General features: G+C 36.5%; 2 protein-coding genes across 3 annotated transcripts in view; one reads left to right on the top strand and one right to left on the bottom strand.

The window, feature by feature from the left end:
- Positions 1-562: 562 nt before the first annotated feature.
- On the bottom strand, positions 563-9,537 carry LOC107725464 (neutral amino acid transporter A-like). The gene is made up of 8 exons (XM_016534721.1): positions 8,877-9,537; positions 7,169-7,211; positions 5,431-5,496; positions 3,977-4,143; positions 3,589-3,822; positions 2,705-2,899; positions 2,183-2,317; positions 563-1,508 (listed from the first exon to the last, which is right to left on the bottom strand). Exons 1-8 carry the CDS (start codon positions 9,389-9,391, stop codon positions 1,247-1,249), a joined length of 1,617 nt encoding a protein of 538 aa, XP_016390207.1. The 5' UTR covers positions 9,392-9,537; the 3' UTR covers positions 563-1,246.
- Positions 9,538-12,221: 2,684 nt separating this feature from the next.
- LOC107725465 (SERTA domain-containing protein 2-like) overlaps positions 12,222-17,782 on the top strand; it is a 33,198-nt gene continuing 27,637 nt past the window's right edge. For both annotated transcript variants that reach the window (XR_001638119.1, XM_016534722.1), the window contains exon 1: positions 12,222-12,474. The gene's annotated coding sequence lies outside the window, so the exon portion shown is untranslated. The remainder of the gene's footprint in view (positions 12,475-17,782) is intronic.

Here is a 17,782-nt window from a genome sequence, read left to right as displayed (position 1 = left end):
AGACAGACACGTCGGTAACAAGATAACACACAGTTAAAAGAGAGTGAAAAAATACAAGGAGAAAATGCACATAAAACACACTAATCAATTACTAATTAACAGCTTTTAGAGTTCATATAAACCCTTTAACATCTGAATCTTTTCATAGCAACAGATTACGAAAAATAATTTTCAATGCGGTAAAAAAGGCTAAACAATTAGAATAAATTAAGCTCATTCATACTTATCAAATTGTCGTTTTAAAATCGTTTACTTCTTAACTAATGGCCAAACTTACAAATTGGGCATAGAATGTACAAAAAAAAAAAATCAAGACAAAGTCAATGTTTATAATTCCATCGACCACTAGGTGTCACTAGATACCATGGGTGATATTCTTGGGTCGACAGCATGTATGTAAAGAATGGAGGTCTATCAGGAAATGTTTGAACTCCAGTGTGTCTCTCATCATCAGGTTGAATATCACCTGTGACACTGAGTTTTGTCTCAATCTCTGAGCCTGCGTCCCAATGTGCATACTATCCATCCTAAATTCTATGTGATATTAGTAATTTTCAATACTATTTAGGGCAGATAGGGTGGATAGTATGCACATTGGGACACGGTGAGCTTGATGTTCACTTGAAATTTAAAGTTCACCAGATTTGAAAGTACTAAAACCATAAAGCACAAGCTCGGAATCTGCTAGAATTCCCAAGAGTAGGCCTACTTCACAAGCACACATGCACAGTTTTGATATAGTCCCCAATAAATCAACGGACAATACCACAATGCAACAGGATTTGCCATTAGGCACACAAATATTTACAGCAAATACTTTCCGGTCTATCTTCAAAATAGTTAATGTTTCACACAGTCAGTTAAAATATAGCAAACAAACAGAGCAAGAGGTCAGTCTGTGAATGATTTTCATTACTATCCATCTCTTTACCAAATATCTGCTCGCAGAGTGGAAATGTTACACTTTTAGACTTTGCACATCATCTGGGTCATGTTCCCAAACACAAAAATGACAATATGAAATAATTTTGGCACAACTGGATAAGATTATCATAACAGAACCTGTCCTGTAAAGTACTAAATGTAAAAGAGCAAACTGACCATTAGTGTTCCACTCATAGATCTGAATAAACTTTATGCTTGACGTAAACTTCATACTAGTGGCAACATCATGTCTATAGTGGTTTTTAAAGGAGTGAGATAGAGAAAGAGTGAAGAAGAAAGAGAAGAGACCACAGTCGGCACTTTACAGCACAGACTCCACACCGTCCTTGTCGAGTGTTTCATGTGAGGAACTGTCTCCTTGGTTCTGGTGTGTGACGAGAGGGGAGGTCTCCTCTTCTGCTTTGACATTAGCCACCACCTCCACCTTCACCTCCTGCAGTTCCTGCTCCTCTTGATGCTGTTCCTGTTCTCTTTGTTTCTTCATCTCTTGCTCATTGATGTGGTGAAGAATGCCAGCACCGAGTGCATCCCCCTCCACGTTCACAACAGTAGTGGTTCGGTCTCTGATCACACATCAGACACAGTTTGTTAACACAACAGATTACATAAGAGTTAAAAACTGTATGTATATATTGTATGCATATGTTTAATATTTTTGATTCTGATAATCTTACGATGCTTTACACAAAAATAGGCTGCAAAGATATCAGAATGATAAAAAAGTTTTTTTTTTTGTAATTATGTATACATAAAAATATTTATTTTATACTTTATACTATTACATATAAATACACCACGGTTCAAAAGTTTGGGTTCAGTAAGATTTTTTAAAGTTATTTAAGTCTCTTATACTTGCCAAGGCTGCATTTATTTAATCAAAAGTAAAAACAGTAATGTTTTGAAATACTATTACAGTTTTCATACTATTTTTTTGTTTTCTATTTTTATATATTTTTATATAAACACTATGCATTTATAATTTGATTATTCAGCAGTCATTACTCAGTCTTAAGTGTCACAGGATCCTTCAGAAATCATTCTAATATGCTGATTTGCTGCTCAAGAAACATTTCTTACATTTTCTTCCTGTCCAGTAAATTTGACACTGATATGGAAACTCAAAAACACAACACTGAGCTAATATTGATAAATGAGATTATATGAGATATATGCAATTAATCAGTATATCATATATCAATTTATTGATATTGAATATAAATGGTAGAAGCTGTCTTACACAATCCAGTCCACAGCCAACATGAGTGACAGGTCATGGGTGGGCAGACCTATGGCCTCCAGAATGATAGCGATGGTGATGATGCCTCCAGCTGGAATACCTGCTGCTCCCACACTGGAGGCAGTGGCTGTCACCCTTTGAATAAGCAAATAAGCAGTCATTTAGCAGATGCTTTTTCCTAAGTGATTAACGGTTCACTTATTACAGAAACAAATTCCCTGGAGTTAAGTACCATGTTTCTAACAGCCAGAATGGTGATGGCTCATTTATCATCATCCAAACCTCCATCAGAGCCTCAGCTCTACATCGCTTGCTACACACTCAACAGTGTAACCTTGCGCACTGGGACAGGCTCCAGAGATTGAGTGTGTGTTGCTTGTAAATTTAGATCAAGCTTAGCATCCCTGCCTTGTTTAGATATAGAGCATGTTGCATGTAACCAGTATAGATACAGGAATGTTTCAGGGTATCTATCAATACTGCTGCTGATTGAAGAAAGGCCTGATAGCGATGTACACTCACAGGATTGTGAAGATCTGGCCTGCGTTCAGTTCAACGTTGTTGAGCTGGGCAATAAACACAGCCGCAACGCACTGGAAAATGGCTGCTCCGTCCATGTTGACAGTGGCTCCAATCGGTAAAATGAACCGACTGATTCGTTTGTCGACACCGTTGTTCTCCTCCACACACTTCATCATCGTAGGCAGTGTCGCTGAGCTGCACAGGCACAGAAAACAGACAGAGTATAAGTATGTAATGGGAAATTAGATGTAATAATGGTCATAGCCATTCTACGGGTGGAAAAAAAACATTATAACTAAATTTTAATGACTTCAGGCCCAATCAGAGATATTTTAGTTTTATTTATATACTATAATAATATCTATCAGTTTTTTGATGTAGCTTTTATTTCTATATTTCTATATATAGTGATTTTGCTATGTGCTTTTGGATTCTTATTAGTTTTTCTTTTTTCTTTTTGGATTTCTATTAAGTTTTAATATATTTTTATTACGGTTTTACCAATTTTAGTACTTCAGCTTAAACTTATTTCGGTTAGACAACATTTCAAAATTTTCATTTAAGGTTTTAAATTTAAAACATTTTGTAATCGTTTTAGCTTTATTAAACAATAACAACACTGCTTTCAACTAGTCCAAAAGTGTTGAGACTGCAAATAAACCATCAAATTATGGAAAAGACGTTCAAGAATCTTACTTTGTCAACCTGATTAAGGGCCCTTTGCCAACAAATCAAGGTTTTTGCATATCAGCAACACTACTAAAGATTTAGCAGGACTATAGTGATTCCAGGAAAAAAAGGAAACAAAGCTTTTTAGTCACATTCTGGGTGCCAAATTAACCTGCTTATAGGACTACAGAAATATATGAAATATAACAAAGTACCTGGAGCAGGTAGCAAAGGCGGTGGTGAAAGGTGTAATGAGGCCAGACAGGAAACTGAAGGGGTTTGCACGAGTGAACCCAAAGTAGATAAGAGGTAAGACGATGCCACCATGGATGATGTGGCCCAGAATAGAGGCAAAAATGTACTTCCCCAGACTAGAGACCAGCAGAACCACATCTTCCATCTCCACAATCTTACTGCCAACCAAGAACATTATGCCAAAAGGCACATACCTGAAGGACAAAACAACAGAATGTATCATACATGATGTGCATGGTACAACTTAGGTTTTATAATGTATAAAATGATACATGTTAAATATTATAGATAGATAGATAGATAGATAGATAGATAGATAGAAAGATTTGATCAAAGGTCTTTACTTACCACATGATCCAAGACACCAGTACCATGGTGGCTTCATTGAATGCATTGAAAAAGCGAATGAGCTCTTCTCCTTCTGCACCAAGCTTTCTCAAAGCAACTCCAAAAACCATAGCAAAGAGAACAAGGCCCAGAATATTCATTCCATCTGCATCTGTTCCATAGGGAACCTGAAAACCACCAGAACATGTTTGTCTTTGGCTTACATAAGTGGACAATCAAATAATATTGCCATTCAGCATTTTTTTTTAATGTTTTCGTGGCAGCACACAGTTGGTCAAAGGTGAACAATGCAACAGCAAACTAAATTAGAAGCTGACATTGTTTTAAGCAACAAAATGTGACATTAATGTGCTCTGATAAATGCTGATTTTGCTAATTAACCTATATTAACTATTGTTCTCACTCATATTCCCTGTCACTGAATTGGATATGATTGTGCATGGACAAGAGACTTTCAAAAGACGAAACTGACTTTCCCTCAGTGGTGGTGGCAGTGGGGTGATGAAGATCTGACGGGACTGAGCTACCGTTCAACTGAATCCTGCCCTTGTTCTGGGCTTTATCGCACATCCAGGCATGGCTTATCACTTGGCACACAGTACTGGTTGTTCTGTAAGCCCTACTTATGCAATTATGGACCTCAAGCGTTCTGAGGGATTGCTCACATATTTGCCCATGCACCAGCAGATATGAAACATTTTAGCTGAGCCAGGATGTAATGTAGATAATTTATACAAAGGCTAATCACATACAGCAGTACATAGTGTAGTTCAGATGCAATATGTTAACTTTAAATTTTTGCATAATTAGGACTGAATTTGAAAGGAAATGTTGATGGAATAGATTTAAACATATTAAATTGCAAGTGGTAGGACATAAACTTTCATATTCTGTGGCGATCTGCATGCTTGTGGGACAGGATTTAACTGATTGTACTAATATAATGATAGAAAAACAAATGTTCATTAGAAATAAAAAATAATTTAAAGTCTGCACACCCTGAGTCATTCTGCAAGCCCACTGCTGAGACTAGAATGCAGACACATGAGAGGCACATTGAAAAAGCCCTCTAGGAAAGGCTTGCCATCTCCAGCTGCTTGAGTGTTCAGTGGGACAGGAGCAGCAAAACCGGCTGCGTCAACCCTGGCCCTGTGCAAACAAAGAGCAAGCTCATTCAAGGCTGCCAAAGAGCCAACACTACTGAGTGGTCGGACATAAAACCAGCCAAGAGGCCCCAATTGGACTTGAGTTTTATTTTTTTAAGAAGCACAAAATGACTGGGTTCAACTGACATTTCAACAAGTGGCATGATGTGTGTGTTGACAATTGTGTATTTGACGGTGCATTCTTAACATAGGAAAAGGACCTAATGCTAAGTAACACATAATTACATGTATTTTGTATTATTATAAAGTAATAATAAAATATTATTAGAAAATGAAGAGATTGTGTACCTTCTGGTAGTTGAGGGTTCCATTTGTTCCATTTCCAACAAGAATTGTCTTGTAATCAGTGACATACTGTGACAAAAGTAAGAGACAGAGAAGGACAACATCTTGAGCTACATGCAGTGCTTATCACAGAGCTATTCTGACCGATTTCAATCCATTCCAGTGTGCAGCTTCATGAACTGTGATGCATTTGATTATTTCTCTGCACTGAGCCTGTTTCTAGTGCCAAAATACTCACAAAAGCAGCATTTAAAGTTTAGCTGAAGAGGACTTTGAGACTGGTGTACACAGAGACAATGACATTGATCCCCCACAGAACCCCTGTTCCTCAAAAACTCCAATTATATGAGCTGGAGCACTCAGTTTAGTTTTTGTGAATCCTTACTCTCTCAAAAGTAGAAATGGAATAGGTGAGGTAAGAAATAGAAATAAATGGTAAAAAAAAAAAATAGTGCTGTCAAGCGATTAATCGTGATTAATCGCATCCAAAATAAAAGTTTTTGTTTACATAATATATGTGTGTGGACTGTGTATATATATTATGTATATATAAATACACACACATGCATGTATATATTTAAGAAAAATATGTTACGTTTATATATTAAATATATTTATATATAATATACATTTTATGAATATAAATATATACATGTAAATACATGTAAATATTTTCAAAATATATGCTGTATGTGTGTGCACAGTGCAAATATACACAGTCCACACACATATATTATGTAAACAAAAACTTTTATTTTGGATGCGATTAATCGCGATTAATAATTTGACAGCCTTAGTAAAAAAAAAATCTTCTTTTTGGCGTAGTAAAAAACTACAAGATGGATGGCATGTTTTCATAGAAAAACTTGTTTTTACATATTAAAAATCGGTGCAGTGGAATGCAAAAATGTATTTGTGTGAAATTGCTCTAACGGTTCAGATGCTGTATCTATATAATACGTCTTTAACTGAAATTAATTTACAGTGTTTGTATAATCTGATGTTGCAGTGATAGCAAAATTAAAATCCATAAACATGTGTCAGTTAAGACAACCTGGAATATATCTACAAGAATTAGTTCAGACCAGTCCGTTTGTAACAGGCCATTAAAATAATTCCCAGGCATTTCTGTATTAATCCTGCTAATCTCTGTCTCTTCTCTTTTAAAGCCTTTCTGGCCTCCATCCAGGTAAATGTCGATGGAAATCTCACTGGATAAAGAAACACTCTCCCACTGGATAAAGAAACATCCCATCTGCACCTAATGACCCTGTTTCTCTTTCTAAATCTACTTTGGCCTTTGCAAAAACATATTTTTTTACAAATTGATAACTGGGTGCCCGTTCGGTTTGTGTCAATGGGATCGTCCACATACCACATAGGCACAGAGGTGTTATCTCCCACCCTGGCCACCGAACCTCCTGACCTCTCTTTGAGCAGAGCGTGCTCACTGTTGAGCAGTTGCCTATGTGGTACAACCCAGTGAACCAAGCCAGGTTGCCAGGCACCAAGGAATGGAATCAGCTTGCTATGGTAACTGCTTGGTTGCTTAGTGGTGAGAGAAGATGGGAGGTATTTATTGAGCAGGGACAAAAATGGTTACTCCATTTTGTGACTCTCTCAATTAGAGATGAAGGAGCTGTTAACATGGAGCAAATGGTCTACAAATATTAATTCTGAACATATCTGTTTGTGTGAGTGTGTGTGTTTTAGTGACAGCTGGAGGAAAAAAGTAACTTACTGAGCGGAAAGCTGCGGCCACCAGGTTGGATGGAAACAGGTTTCTGAAAAGGAAAAACAAGCAAGAAAGATAAACCAGTGATGTGTGAAAATGAGCTCTTATCATCACAGATGGACACCACTGATGTTTCTTTGCTAAATTCCCACCGGTTTGCAGCATGAGTGACCCATAAAAGAAGTTTTGCATTGATCCGTACAAATCAATATTTGTATCTGCAAATCCATATCCCAAATCATTCACTTGGGCTACATAATGGATTATTTTAAACTAAACTGAGTTGAGTTCTTATTCGTCATATGACCTGAGTTAAAAAGAGGATTAATCTAGTAACCCTGTGAACTATGAGGCAAAAAGAAATGTATTTTCTTCAGGTTCATGCAAGCCTATTATACAGTTGTTCTTCAAGTTTATTACATAATTTCACAGCAGATTTATATTCCAACAAGAAAAACTTTTTAACAGGTCTCAGGTTTCAAGATATGGGCACCTTTGTCCCACATAGATTGAACAACTAAAAAGTGTATTTTTTTGTGATGTAATTTCAGATTGGTAAAAAAAGAAGGATAGTGATTTTAAATTGATAGTAAACATGTTTGCTGGAATTTACAAAAAAAAAATCTTCAAAAGTTATTTTCTTTTATGAAAAATCAAATTTTCAAATGTATGTTGCTGATTGACAAACTAGATGTTTTTGGCTAATTTGGTGCTTGTTTTTTACTAGTCCATGGTGGTCTACCAGCCCTAACCAGTCTGATCCAGGTCTAGGTCTATCACAACCCCACCAGATGGTAGTCTGTTTTGGAGCAGCTAAAGACTATTAAGCCTATTTGAAGAGTTCAGATGCAAAAGCCTCTAAGTATCTTTTGGAAATTTTCTTATAAATTAAACATTTTTCTCAGGCTCCTATGTGTAGGTTTAGTAATTTCGCTTGAATGGCAATGAATATGTTCTTTTCTTTGCCATTAAAGTGAAATAACTGAACATAAACATAGGAGCCTGAGAAAAATATTAATTTTAGAAGAAAATTTCAGATGGCACTGTACTATTCAAAAATCATGTAAAACCAGCCACCATCAGAAAAGTAACACAGAGGTAGCCTTATGTAGCCTTATTTCTGTCCTATATAGCACAGCAACAATTGGGCCGTTATGAAATATCCTGGCTTCTAACTGTTGTATGACATGATGATGTATGCCAGGATAACTAATAATATATGATAATTAATGATTAAAATCCATCAGAACAGTTTTATAAAGTGTCACACTATACCTTGACATGTTAAAACAGACTAACAAATTAAAAACAAAATAATTTTTGTTGACAGTTATTAATTGATTAGTAAGTTTAGAAGCTTATCAATCATATTTGCTCCGCTTTTGCTGAACTCACACTGTGTGGGATAGAACTTTCTCTTGCAAGAAATATGAGCATTTTTCCAGCTATTTTTTTCCCTGTCTCTGGTAATAATTAAATGCAAATCAATGTGTCATTTAAATGCCTAAAAAAGAATAGAGGATGTAAAGAATGAACTTGTCACATGATCTGCGCTCACGTCTTCTGCATTCGTGAGTGTTGCACACACACAGCTAATCATGCCGGGAACTTGCAGGCGCGGATTAAGCGCTGCCATATAGTGGACTGCTGTATTTCTCACATTGAAAGATAGGCTATTGTTATTATTGTTATCATTTCCATTACCAAATAATACCTTGCAAGGTCTAAAAACGAATCTGCTGTCTCTTTGTTGGAGCTCACGCCTTCCAGCCCTAAGTTGTTGGTGTTCAGCGCTCCTGCTCCCACGCCGGGTTTGATGATGAAGGCGAGAGCTACCCCGATGGATGAAGCGATCAGAGTGGTCACCAGAAAGTAAGACACGGCGATCCCTCCGAGCTTCCCCAGCGAGCGCGTGTCCAGACTCGCAGCGCCAGAGATCAAACTGCAAACCACTAAAGGAAGGATGATCATCTTGAGCATCCTCAGCAGCATCTCTCCGGGGAAGGCGAAGTAAGTCATTTGCGCTCGGGTTAGGTTCATGTTCCGGACCATCATCCCGAGCCCAACGCCCACCAGAACCCCAGACACCGTCAAGATCACTAGGAGGTTTCGTTTGAAGAAGACCATTAACCGGTCTTTAAAGCTTTTCTTTTCTGATTTTATCGAGACCGCTGGTAACGGGCTTTTGTGCCCGGCGTGTCCATTGATTTCGCTCTTCTTCTCCTCCATGTTTTTCTCTACACGCTCAGTCTTTCCACACGTTTAAAAGCGGTACCAGGCTTTTCTCATCAGCCGCGTGCGCGCTTGGAATAGAGCGGACTGGAGAGCGCTTGTAAAATCCAGCCGGCACTTATAGACACGTGCTGCATCTACCAATGACGAGGAGGGGTCTTTTAAAGATGAGGATCCAGGACATGCGCACTCCTGGACCAAGATGAAATGATGCAACAAGGCAAAGGGTTGCTGATATCCATGCATATTATTATTATTATTATTATTTATCTATTTATGTTCATGTTTTATGAACAATGGCAAGCAAATATATATATATAATATTTATATAATATATAATGTATAGATTACTGTACTAAAGAGAAAAATAAAATATATGTCTATAATATTATATTGTTATATTATATTGTTTGTATTTATATTTATATATCTATTGTCATTTATAATAATATATTAATAAAATAAGGCACAGTGTTAGCTTTTCATTGTTAAAGTCACATTATTCACATATATTCATGAAGGACACAAAATGATTTTTTATTGAATGACCCCATTATTATTGCTGTATGTTATTGTTGTTTGTCATTTTTAGAGCAATTTTGGATTTATTATTATTATTATTATTATTATTATTATTATTAACATTTGCAGTTTTTCAGCATTTGCAACATATTTTGTGAGGGTTATCATTTTCTTCCATTTCTGCGTTCTGTATTTTAATACAATACTCAAATGATATAACCCATAATTTTAGACTCCCACCTACATTTTGCCCCAAGTTAAATAACCAAAGAAGTTAAAATATCAGTTCTTTTTATCTGTCTGTAGTTGCTTTCCCCAGAACCTCAACTATTCTGTTCCAAAAATAACATTTCACAGCTGCCAAACCAGGAGCAGGAAGCTGAGTGTGCTCTCCAGGCGTTACTATAATACACTGAACTCCACTGTGAGGAGGCTTGGACTAAACAAGACTGTGAAGATTTTAGGCCCAAGATAGTTCCAAAATCTCTTCGTACACTGAAAAGAATCTTAAGAAAGAGCTTGCATTAAAGGTATGGTATTGTTAAAAGCATTGTAAAAGTAATACTATGAGATACTATGAATACTATGAGTAATACTATGAGATAGAGGGTAAACAAATGTCTGACCTTATGTAAAATCTAACCACATCCTGCAGCTGTTGTCATGCTTAAGAAAGATGAGCTCTCTCCATATGACCCCCTCCTAATCTAGTTACAAATCTGATATCTGTGCCACATTTACCTTAAATGTATTTGATGGTTTACTCTGTAGAACAATTGGTTCAAATTTGACTTCCATTCCAAAATATGGCTTCTATATATGTAATTTGGGGATGTTTAACGTAAACCTGCTTCTAAACATATATTTTGTTTACTCATTAGTACAGTAATCTTTACTTTATAAGACATTATAATATATTAACATTATAAGCAACATCTATAGTCTACTGTGGTTTTTTTGTTGTCTAATGTGTTTAAAACCAGAAATGAACAGACAGGCAACTTTCGTATAAATGAGAAAGAGAGAAGCAGAATTTAACTGCCCAAGACTGTAATAATATTCTCCAACCACCAGATGGCATTCTTTTGTCTTGTAAAGTCCTTTCTCTGTTTGAGAAAAATACTGGGTGTGATTGTAAATCCTCAGGCACTACTGATCATTGCTTATTCGACATATAAGCACAAAATCTTGTAATATTATGTCAATGTACTGCAAAAATATACGTTATTTTTGTTCTTCTTCAGCCTTTTATTCTTGTAAAAGTAATGTTAATAATTAATGGTGATTTGCTTCATTATGGTGATTTATGAAGTCACTTCTCTCAATGAGAATTATGACAACATTACACTTACATTATACACTTTATATTGTCATAAATATTGTTATTTTTAAGAGACCTACAATCTAATAGGGAGGTTATGGTAAGCAGATAATGACCAGTCTGTTAGGACAGCAAGCTTTACCCTGAACGCCTGAAATCAAATGTCAGACTCCAAGATTAATGACTGTTTGCACTTATTCCATCAGACCACGCACCATCAGCTGTGTCACACACACACACACACACACATACATACATACACACACATACATACACACACACACACACACACATTACACACAATGTAGGTAGACTTTCTTGGCCCTTTGTCCCATTTAGACAAACATTAGTGTAAACACTCAGTATTATCCTTTGCTGGTGAATTCACCGAAGAAAAAGCATGTGAGAGAAAACATATTTCCCACTTTCCCTGATTTTTTCTTTTTAGTTAATGCCTATTTTCCGCAGTGGCAGGCTTTTTTGAACACTCCATTTCCTGTTATGCAGTAGAGATTGAATTTGTAACAAAAAAGATTGAGCCAAGCTGTCGGTGGGCATCTTGCCAGAGCATGCTGCCTTTTCTCAGTTCCGCCACTTGATGAACTCAAACCTGGCAATCTGAAACTTACCACTGACACTTAAAGTAGATATTACAGCGACACATAGCAAAATATATAAGGATTATATATTTTAAATATACATTTTAAAGTATAGATATGTTTCTCATGTATAATTTGTCAATGTGAAATGGTTTTAGACTGATTTTTGAGCTCACATGTCGCTCCTTCACTTCTTCATCGTGCTTTAAACACCACATTACTAGTCTGTTAGGTTCTTTAAATAACATGAGGAACGGCAGCCTGTTCTGCATTTTGGTTGGCTGATTCTACCAGAGGGGGCGGGGCGTATGAACTGGGACTCCGCCTTGTCTCACAGAACAAACTATCATTCAAATCCAATGTCTTGCAACTGCGACTACGAGGAGAGTCACCGAAGGCAACCTGCCTACTACTTTTGGGGACACTTTGAAGTCTGACTTTCATTAGTCTCATATGTGCAACTGTTTACTCTTTTCTCAAGCTGATGAGGCACGGGGCGCTCAAAAAGTGCCATGTGAATTCATGTTGACTAGCAAGGCAAGGCATGCAGAATGCACTGATACAATGTAAACGCATTCGAGAATAAATCCGCTGAGATTTACACTCATTTAACGGGATCGTACAAGTCCTTCAGAAGGGTGAGTGGACGTTCCTACTGAATTATCAACATAAAATCCTGTGTTTTGACAGGTCAGACTTGATGTGGGTCTCTCCTGCAAGCGTGTATTGACCCCAGCAGTAACCTGTTTGCATACAGTAGCCTACACATGTCTACAAACTTGGCATATCTGTAAACACAGCATGCCAGTAAAGAAGCCCACCACTGGCGTCTTCTGGATGCAAAATAGTTAGTGTTTTAAACGAGGAACGCCACATGACATACTTATGATTGCTGCGTGTTCATAGCTTTCTGTAATCGACCCTAGTAAGCAATATTTTTTTGTGATTTGGTTTTATTATATAACTGTTTTCTGAGGCCGTTGACTTGACAGTGATCTCCATTATCGCGTACAGATTTTTTGTGCAGTAGCCATGCTAGATTAGTATCACTAAACGACTGAAGAGTCTTCTTTTATCAGTGTTTTCAGAGTTTTTCTTCTTCTTCTGATAAACAGGCTTCAATATAGAAATATGTTTTAGAAGGGTTTTCAAACAACTTTTCATTTACCTGAAAAATGTTTACATTACAAATTTTAGTAAAATTTCAGGAAAAATTTAAACTTTAGACTAAGCAGGTTTCTGTTGGTCAAAGCAGTGAATTCACATGACCAGCTTGAACATGAGTGAAATTTGTTCCAAAGAAAAATTTTGATTGCGTAAAATGCACCTCAATCGATTACAACCAGCAAGTAATTTCATGAAAAGTCTTTTAAAGTTGTGATGAAATGGAAGCAGTGAATTTAAAAGAATTGTGACATATATTCGAGTGTAATGGGTTATTGAAAAAAAAAAAATGTAGGGCAAGGACTTGGATCAGTTCACTGGTTGTTGATTGGACCTTGAGATGTGGACGGGGTTTAAGTGGACTTAATGATTGGAGAAGTCCTGCATAGGTCACCCAGAGAAAAGTCTGTTTCACAAGAAGACAGAGTTATGATATTTTGATTGAAAAATAACATATGCATGAGTTAATCATTTACAGTAATATTAATATGCATTAAGAAAATAATTTTATTGCACACCAACTTTAAAAAGTTGACCTTCTTGAAAATAATTATTACACTGCTAAAACATGCATGAAACTTGAACTGCAGTAGACTGAAATAACTGCCTTGTACATTTCTCAAACATTTATTTTCTAGTTAGATAATAGAAATCTAAGTATAGGACGCCTGAAAGTGAACATGTAGACATCAGCATGGGGTCAAACGGGACATACCGATAAGGAAGCCCCACTGGTTTGTGTTTCCTGCCTATCTGAAATCAAGTGGTTAAAGGGATACTCCACTCCAAAATTAAAATTTTGTCATTAATCACTTACCCCCATGTCGTTCCAAACCCGTAAAAGCTTCGTTCGTCTTCAGAACACAATTTAAGATATCGTACAAAAAGTATTCTCGTCGCTTCATAACGTTACGGTTGAACCACTGATGGCAGATGGACTATTCTGACGATGTCTTTCATACTTTTCTGGACCTTGACAGTAATTTACTTGGCAGTCAATCGGACAGTCACAAGCCTCCCGGTTTTCATCCAAAATATCTTAAATTGTGTTCCAAAGACGAACAAAGCTTTTAGGGGTTTGGAACGACATGGGGGTAAGTGATTAATGACAATATTTTCATTTTGGGGTGGAGTATCCCTTTAAGGCAAGAGTTTGGGAATGGTGGATTAGAGACGCATCTAATTTAGTTGATAATCCAGATTAGGGTGTGTGCTGCTGTGTACAGTGCTCTGTTCTGTTTGGTCAGAGAGCTCAGAGTTCAGACTCGTCACCTCATAATAGGTCACTGTTGACCAATTAATACACTCTCCAGCCAGCCTGTTACGTTCTAATAATATGTATGGTGTCAAAATTTAAAGTTACATTTTTTACACAGTATTTTACTCTAAAGACATATGACTAAACAAGATATTTTGTTGCTTGCTTTTTCCAATAGGCCTACAATGGCAAGCTTTTAAACTTTAAAAGGATGCAAAACTGACTTTGGTTGTTGAATACAGTTGTCACTCCCACAAATAACCTAACTCTGTGTTTACAGAGTGGGATTAAGCACTCAGAAGAGAAGTTACAACTGTATTTAGCTGCAGTGTGTAGCCTGCATGGATATGACATTTACCAGTTAGGAGCCAGTCTTAATTACATAGTCTGTTTTGTGTTCCTTTAACATGTGCTTAGGCCCAGCCTGTGTCTTTAGACTTCTCATGGAAGACTTAAATCCATAATATAGCCATAGTTACATTTTCTGCCAGTCTATAATGTTTTAATGTGCTCTAAATTATGAGTCCAGTGTTACTGAATTGCTCAAATGCATTTGAATTGAATTCTGTGTAAATGAACTGCCAGTGCCTGGGGCAGTGACCTGCTTTTCATTATAATGTGAGGGAAGCACATTCACTGTATTGAACTCTGAAGCGTCAAGCATGTTGACGTCCTGGGGATTTTGAATGCTAAACCTCTCTAGGGAGATGTGTCAAATCTCCCCTTAAGAACTTTATAACCTGTGGCCTGCATTTTCATGTATTGCTGTTTTGTATTGCTATAATATGTTATAAACTGTTAATGTCACCACAGTTTGATCAGGACCAGACATGTCATTTCTTGATTAGTTTGTTTTCCTGCAGTTGGTCCAGGTATTTTTCATGTGTATTTTGTGTTGATTTTCAAGATGCTTCTGATTGGCTAAAAAAAAGCACTTTGGAAGCAGACATTTTGTTTGTAAGATTCCAAAAACAACTTTCATAGCACAAGAAAAATCTAGATAAATATTTTTTATACCTTCACGAATTCATTATCATTCCCCCCAGAAATTTTATCCTAGGCTCAAAATGTGCTTCTACTTAAATTTTACATACAATAAATGTATACATACAACATGAACACCAACTACTTTTATTTTTTTTTACTCAAATTATGATTGCAGGGGTATATTATCGATTAATAAAGACTTGCACAATACTATGTTATTATGACATCAAAACACGTCATTAAACACTTGTAAACTAATATATGTTGAGATTTGCATCAGATAATCAGCTTCATATGTATGGTTTTCTGATGTAGTAAACTTGGTACGGATCTGAGAACAAAAGATAAAGAAGCTCAGAACCAAGCAAAAATATCAAGCTATAGCTTCAACAAATGTATTATCTCATGTTTGATTTTGTTAACACTATTGCTTACGTTTGAGGTACGTATATTTTCAAATGCGATAGGGAATTAACCTTTTAGCACCACTCACATATTTCATTTCCAAACTGGCGTAATATTACGTACAACAACCAATGTAATAAAACATTGCCAGATTCATGTTCATCTGTTTCAGATAAAACTTAACATGGTTTTAGCACCACTTACTGGACATTTCACTTTGAAAGTGTTGCAAAATGTGCAAGAACCAGTCATTCATTTAGAAGAAAAGGAGCCAGGGTTGAGAAATGTGGTTGATCCTCTCATCCTCAAAGTCAGACTGCTGATACAAGTGGCTCTGTTCAAGTTTATTTCAGCAATTTTCTTTGAATAAGTCAAGAAAGATCTAGTCATTTATACTTTATTAGGCTTTTAGCCATTTGAAAGAATATGCAAATAGTGACACATACAAGTAGCACTTGAGAACTATACTGCTTTTAATTGTAATACCATTCTAATAGAGTGCTGATATTGAGTCAGTGTTCTCAAGTATTTACTCTCAAATGATCAGCAGTAGCAGTGGCAGCGAAGGCCCCAGCAGGTCGGGGAGCTTTGTAGAGATCGGGTGTCTCTGGAACAGCAGCAATGCCAGAGTTAGCCGGCTGTCTCTCTGACAAACACACACACACACACATATCGAGAGAGAGAGAGAGAGAGAGAGAGAGAGAGGCCTCTCTCCTGCAGCCAGTTGTACTGCAGCATTAATATTACATACACCCACCTTTAAAGAAGAAGGAGGCCTGAGAGAACGAGCCGGAGAGGGGCCTCGGAAAAGCATAGCTCAGAGGTGATTCTCCATGGCTCAACAAAACATGCTAAGCGTCTGCACACACCATGACAATGCATGAAGCTTCACATGCTCTCCAATCCTAAATTCATTCTCCACTTTATATATTCTCAAAATTCACTGTTCTGCCCTTGTGGATTTAATATGACACAAAACTGTATATTCATCTAGCCTGACATGGAAATATTGAATATTTATGTGATTATTTTTATTTTTTAGACTTGGATTTTCTGGTCAGAATGTTTTTTGGAGGTAGTTTATGTACATTGTTGCTTGTTGATTACTTGCAGTCGATTAATATTTAACCTTTTTTATAGTTGTATTGATCTAGGACCTTTTATATTTGACACCCTGACATGGAAATATTGAATATTTATGTGATTATTTTTATTTTTTAGACTTTATGTTTAAAACTTGTACTTCCGCCTTATTTATATTGAGCTAGCTAAAATATTCAAACTGTAGATGTGAGCGTTTTTTTGACATTGTACTTCCCCTTACGAATTTACCATAGCTATTCAGTTGTTTCACTGGCATATGTGATAATTAATGGATCCTGATTATCTGAACTCTGAAAGCAAATGCCATAGTTGTAATAAAAATACAACAAACTTCCTCATTCCCATGACTGATTATTGAATATGAATCTAGCCATGTTTCCACAGTAAATGGCACTTTTTTCTGTTGTCATTGGGGTTTAGAATGTTGACATTTTTCTGATTTCTTTCATAGTGTTTTAAAGTATAATATTCTTAAAGTATAAAGTTCAATTCAATGGTTCACACAAGTAATCTGCTTTATGTTATTCAGTCATACATATTGTGGTTCAGTTAGCAACCACATTTAAAAAACACAGATTGCATCAGATATTATTCAATTCCATAAAATCACTTGCAAAAAATGCAGGAAAACCCCTGATAAAGAATCTCAGTCTCTCTTGCTCTGTTTCTCTGGCATATTTTCAATGCAGCCTTTCTTCCCTCCTCTAGCATGAGAAACATTTCTGCTGCATGCATAAGTTGTGCATGAGTAGAATTTTCCCTCTCTCCTTGTATAAAATATTCTTGGTTGTCATGAGATGTTTGAATATTGTGGGTGGAAAATGGCAAATCAATAAACATTCTGAATCCATTAATACATTGTCTGTAGGCACCTCTTTAAGTTGGACAGAGACTAGGAGTTAGTGTGTGAATGGTTTCATACAGTATGTTCGTACATTTGTCAGTCTTTTGCAGTAAATGTGTGTTATCATCATAAGCTCATTTAGAACGTAGCCCCCCCCCCCCCGAGGGTTGCTTTGATACGCTCC

The sequence above is a fragment of the Sinocyclocheilus rhinocerous genome, unplaced genomic scaffold (genome assembly GCF_001515625.1).
Source record: "Sinocyclocheilus rhinocerous isolate Xijiao unplaced genomic scaffold, SAMN03320098_v1.1 scaffold366, whole genome shotgun sequence".
NCBI classification, from domain to species: domain Eukaryota; kingdom Metazoa; phylum Chordata; class Actinopteri; order Cypriniformes; family Cyprinidae; genus Sinocyclocheilus; species Sinocyclocheilus rhinocerous.
The sequence above is the reverse complement of the archived record's forward strand: the minus strand, read 5'-3'. Positions and strand labels throughout refer to the sequence as shown.

Coding starts and splice junctions, on each gene's coding strand:
- LOC107725464 (XM_016534721.1), bottom strand. CDS start 9,391: ATGGAGGAGAAGAAGAGCGAAATCAATGGACACGCCGGGCACAAAAGC. Junction 7,212..8,876: donor TCGTTTTTAGACCTTGCAAG/GTATTATTTGGT, acceptor TTTCCTTTTCAG/AAACCTGTTTCCATCCAACC. Junction 5,497..7,168: donor TGGCCGCAGCTTTCCGCTCA/GTAAGTTACTTT, acceptor CTTTTGTCACAG/TATGTCACTGATTACAAGAC.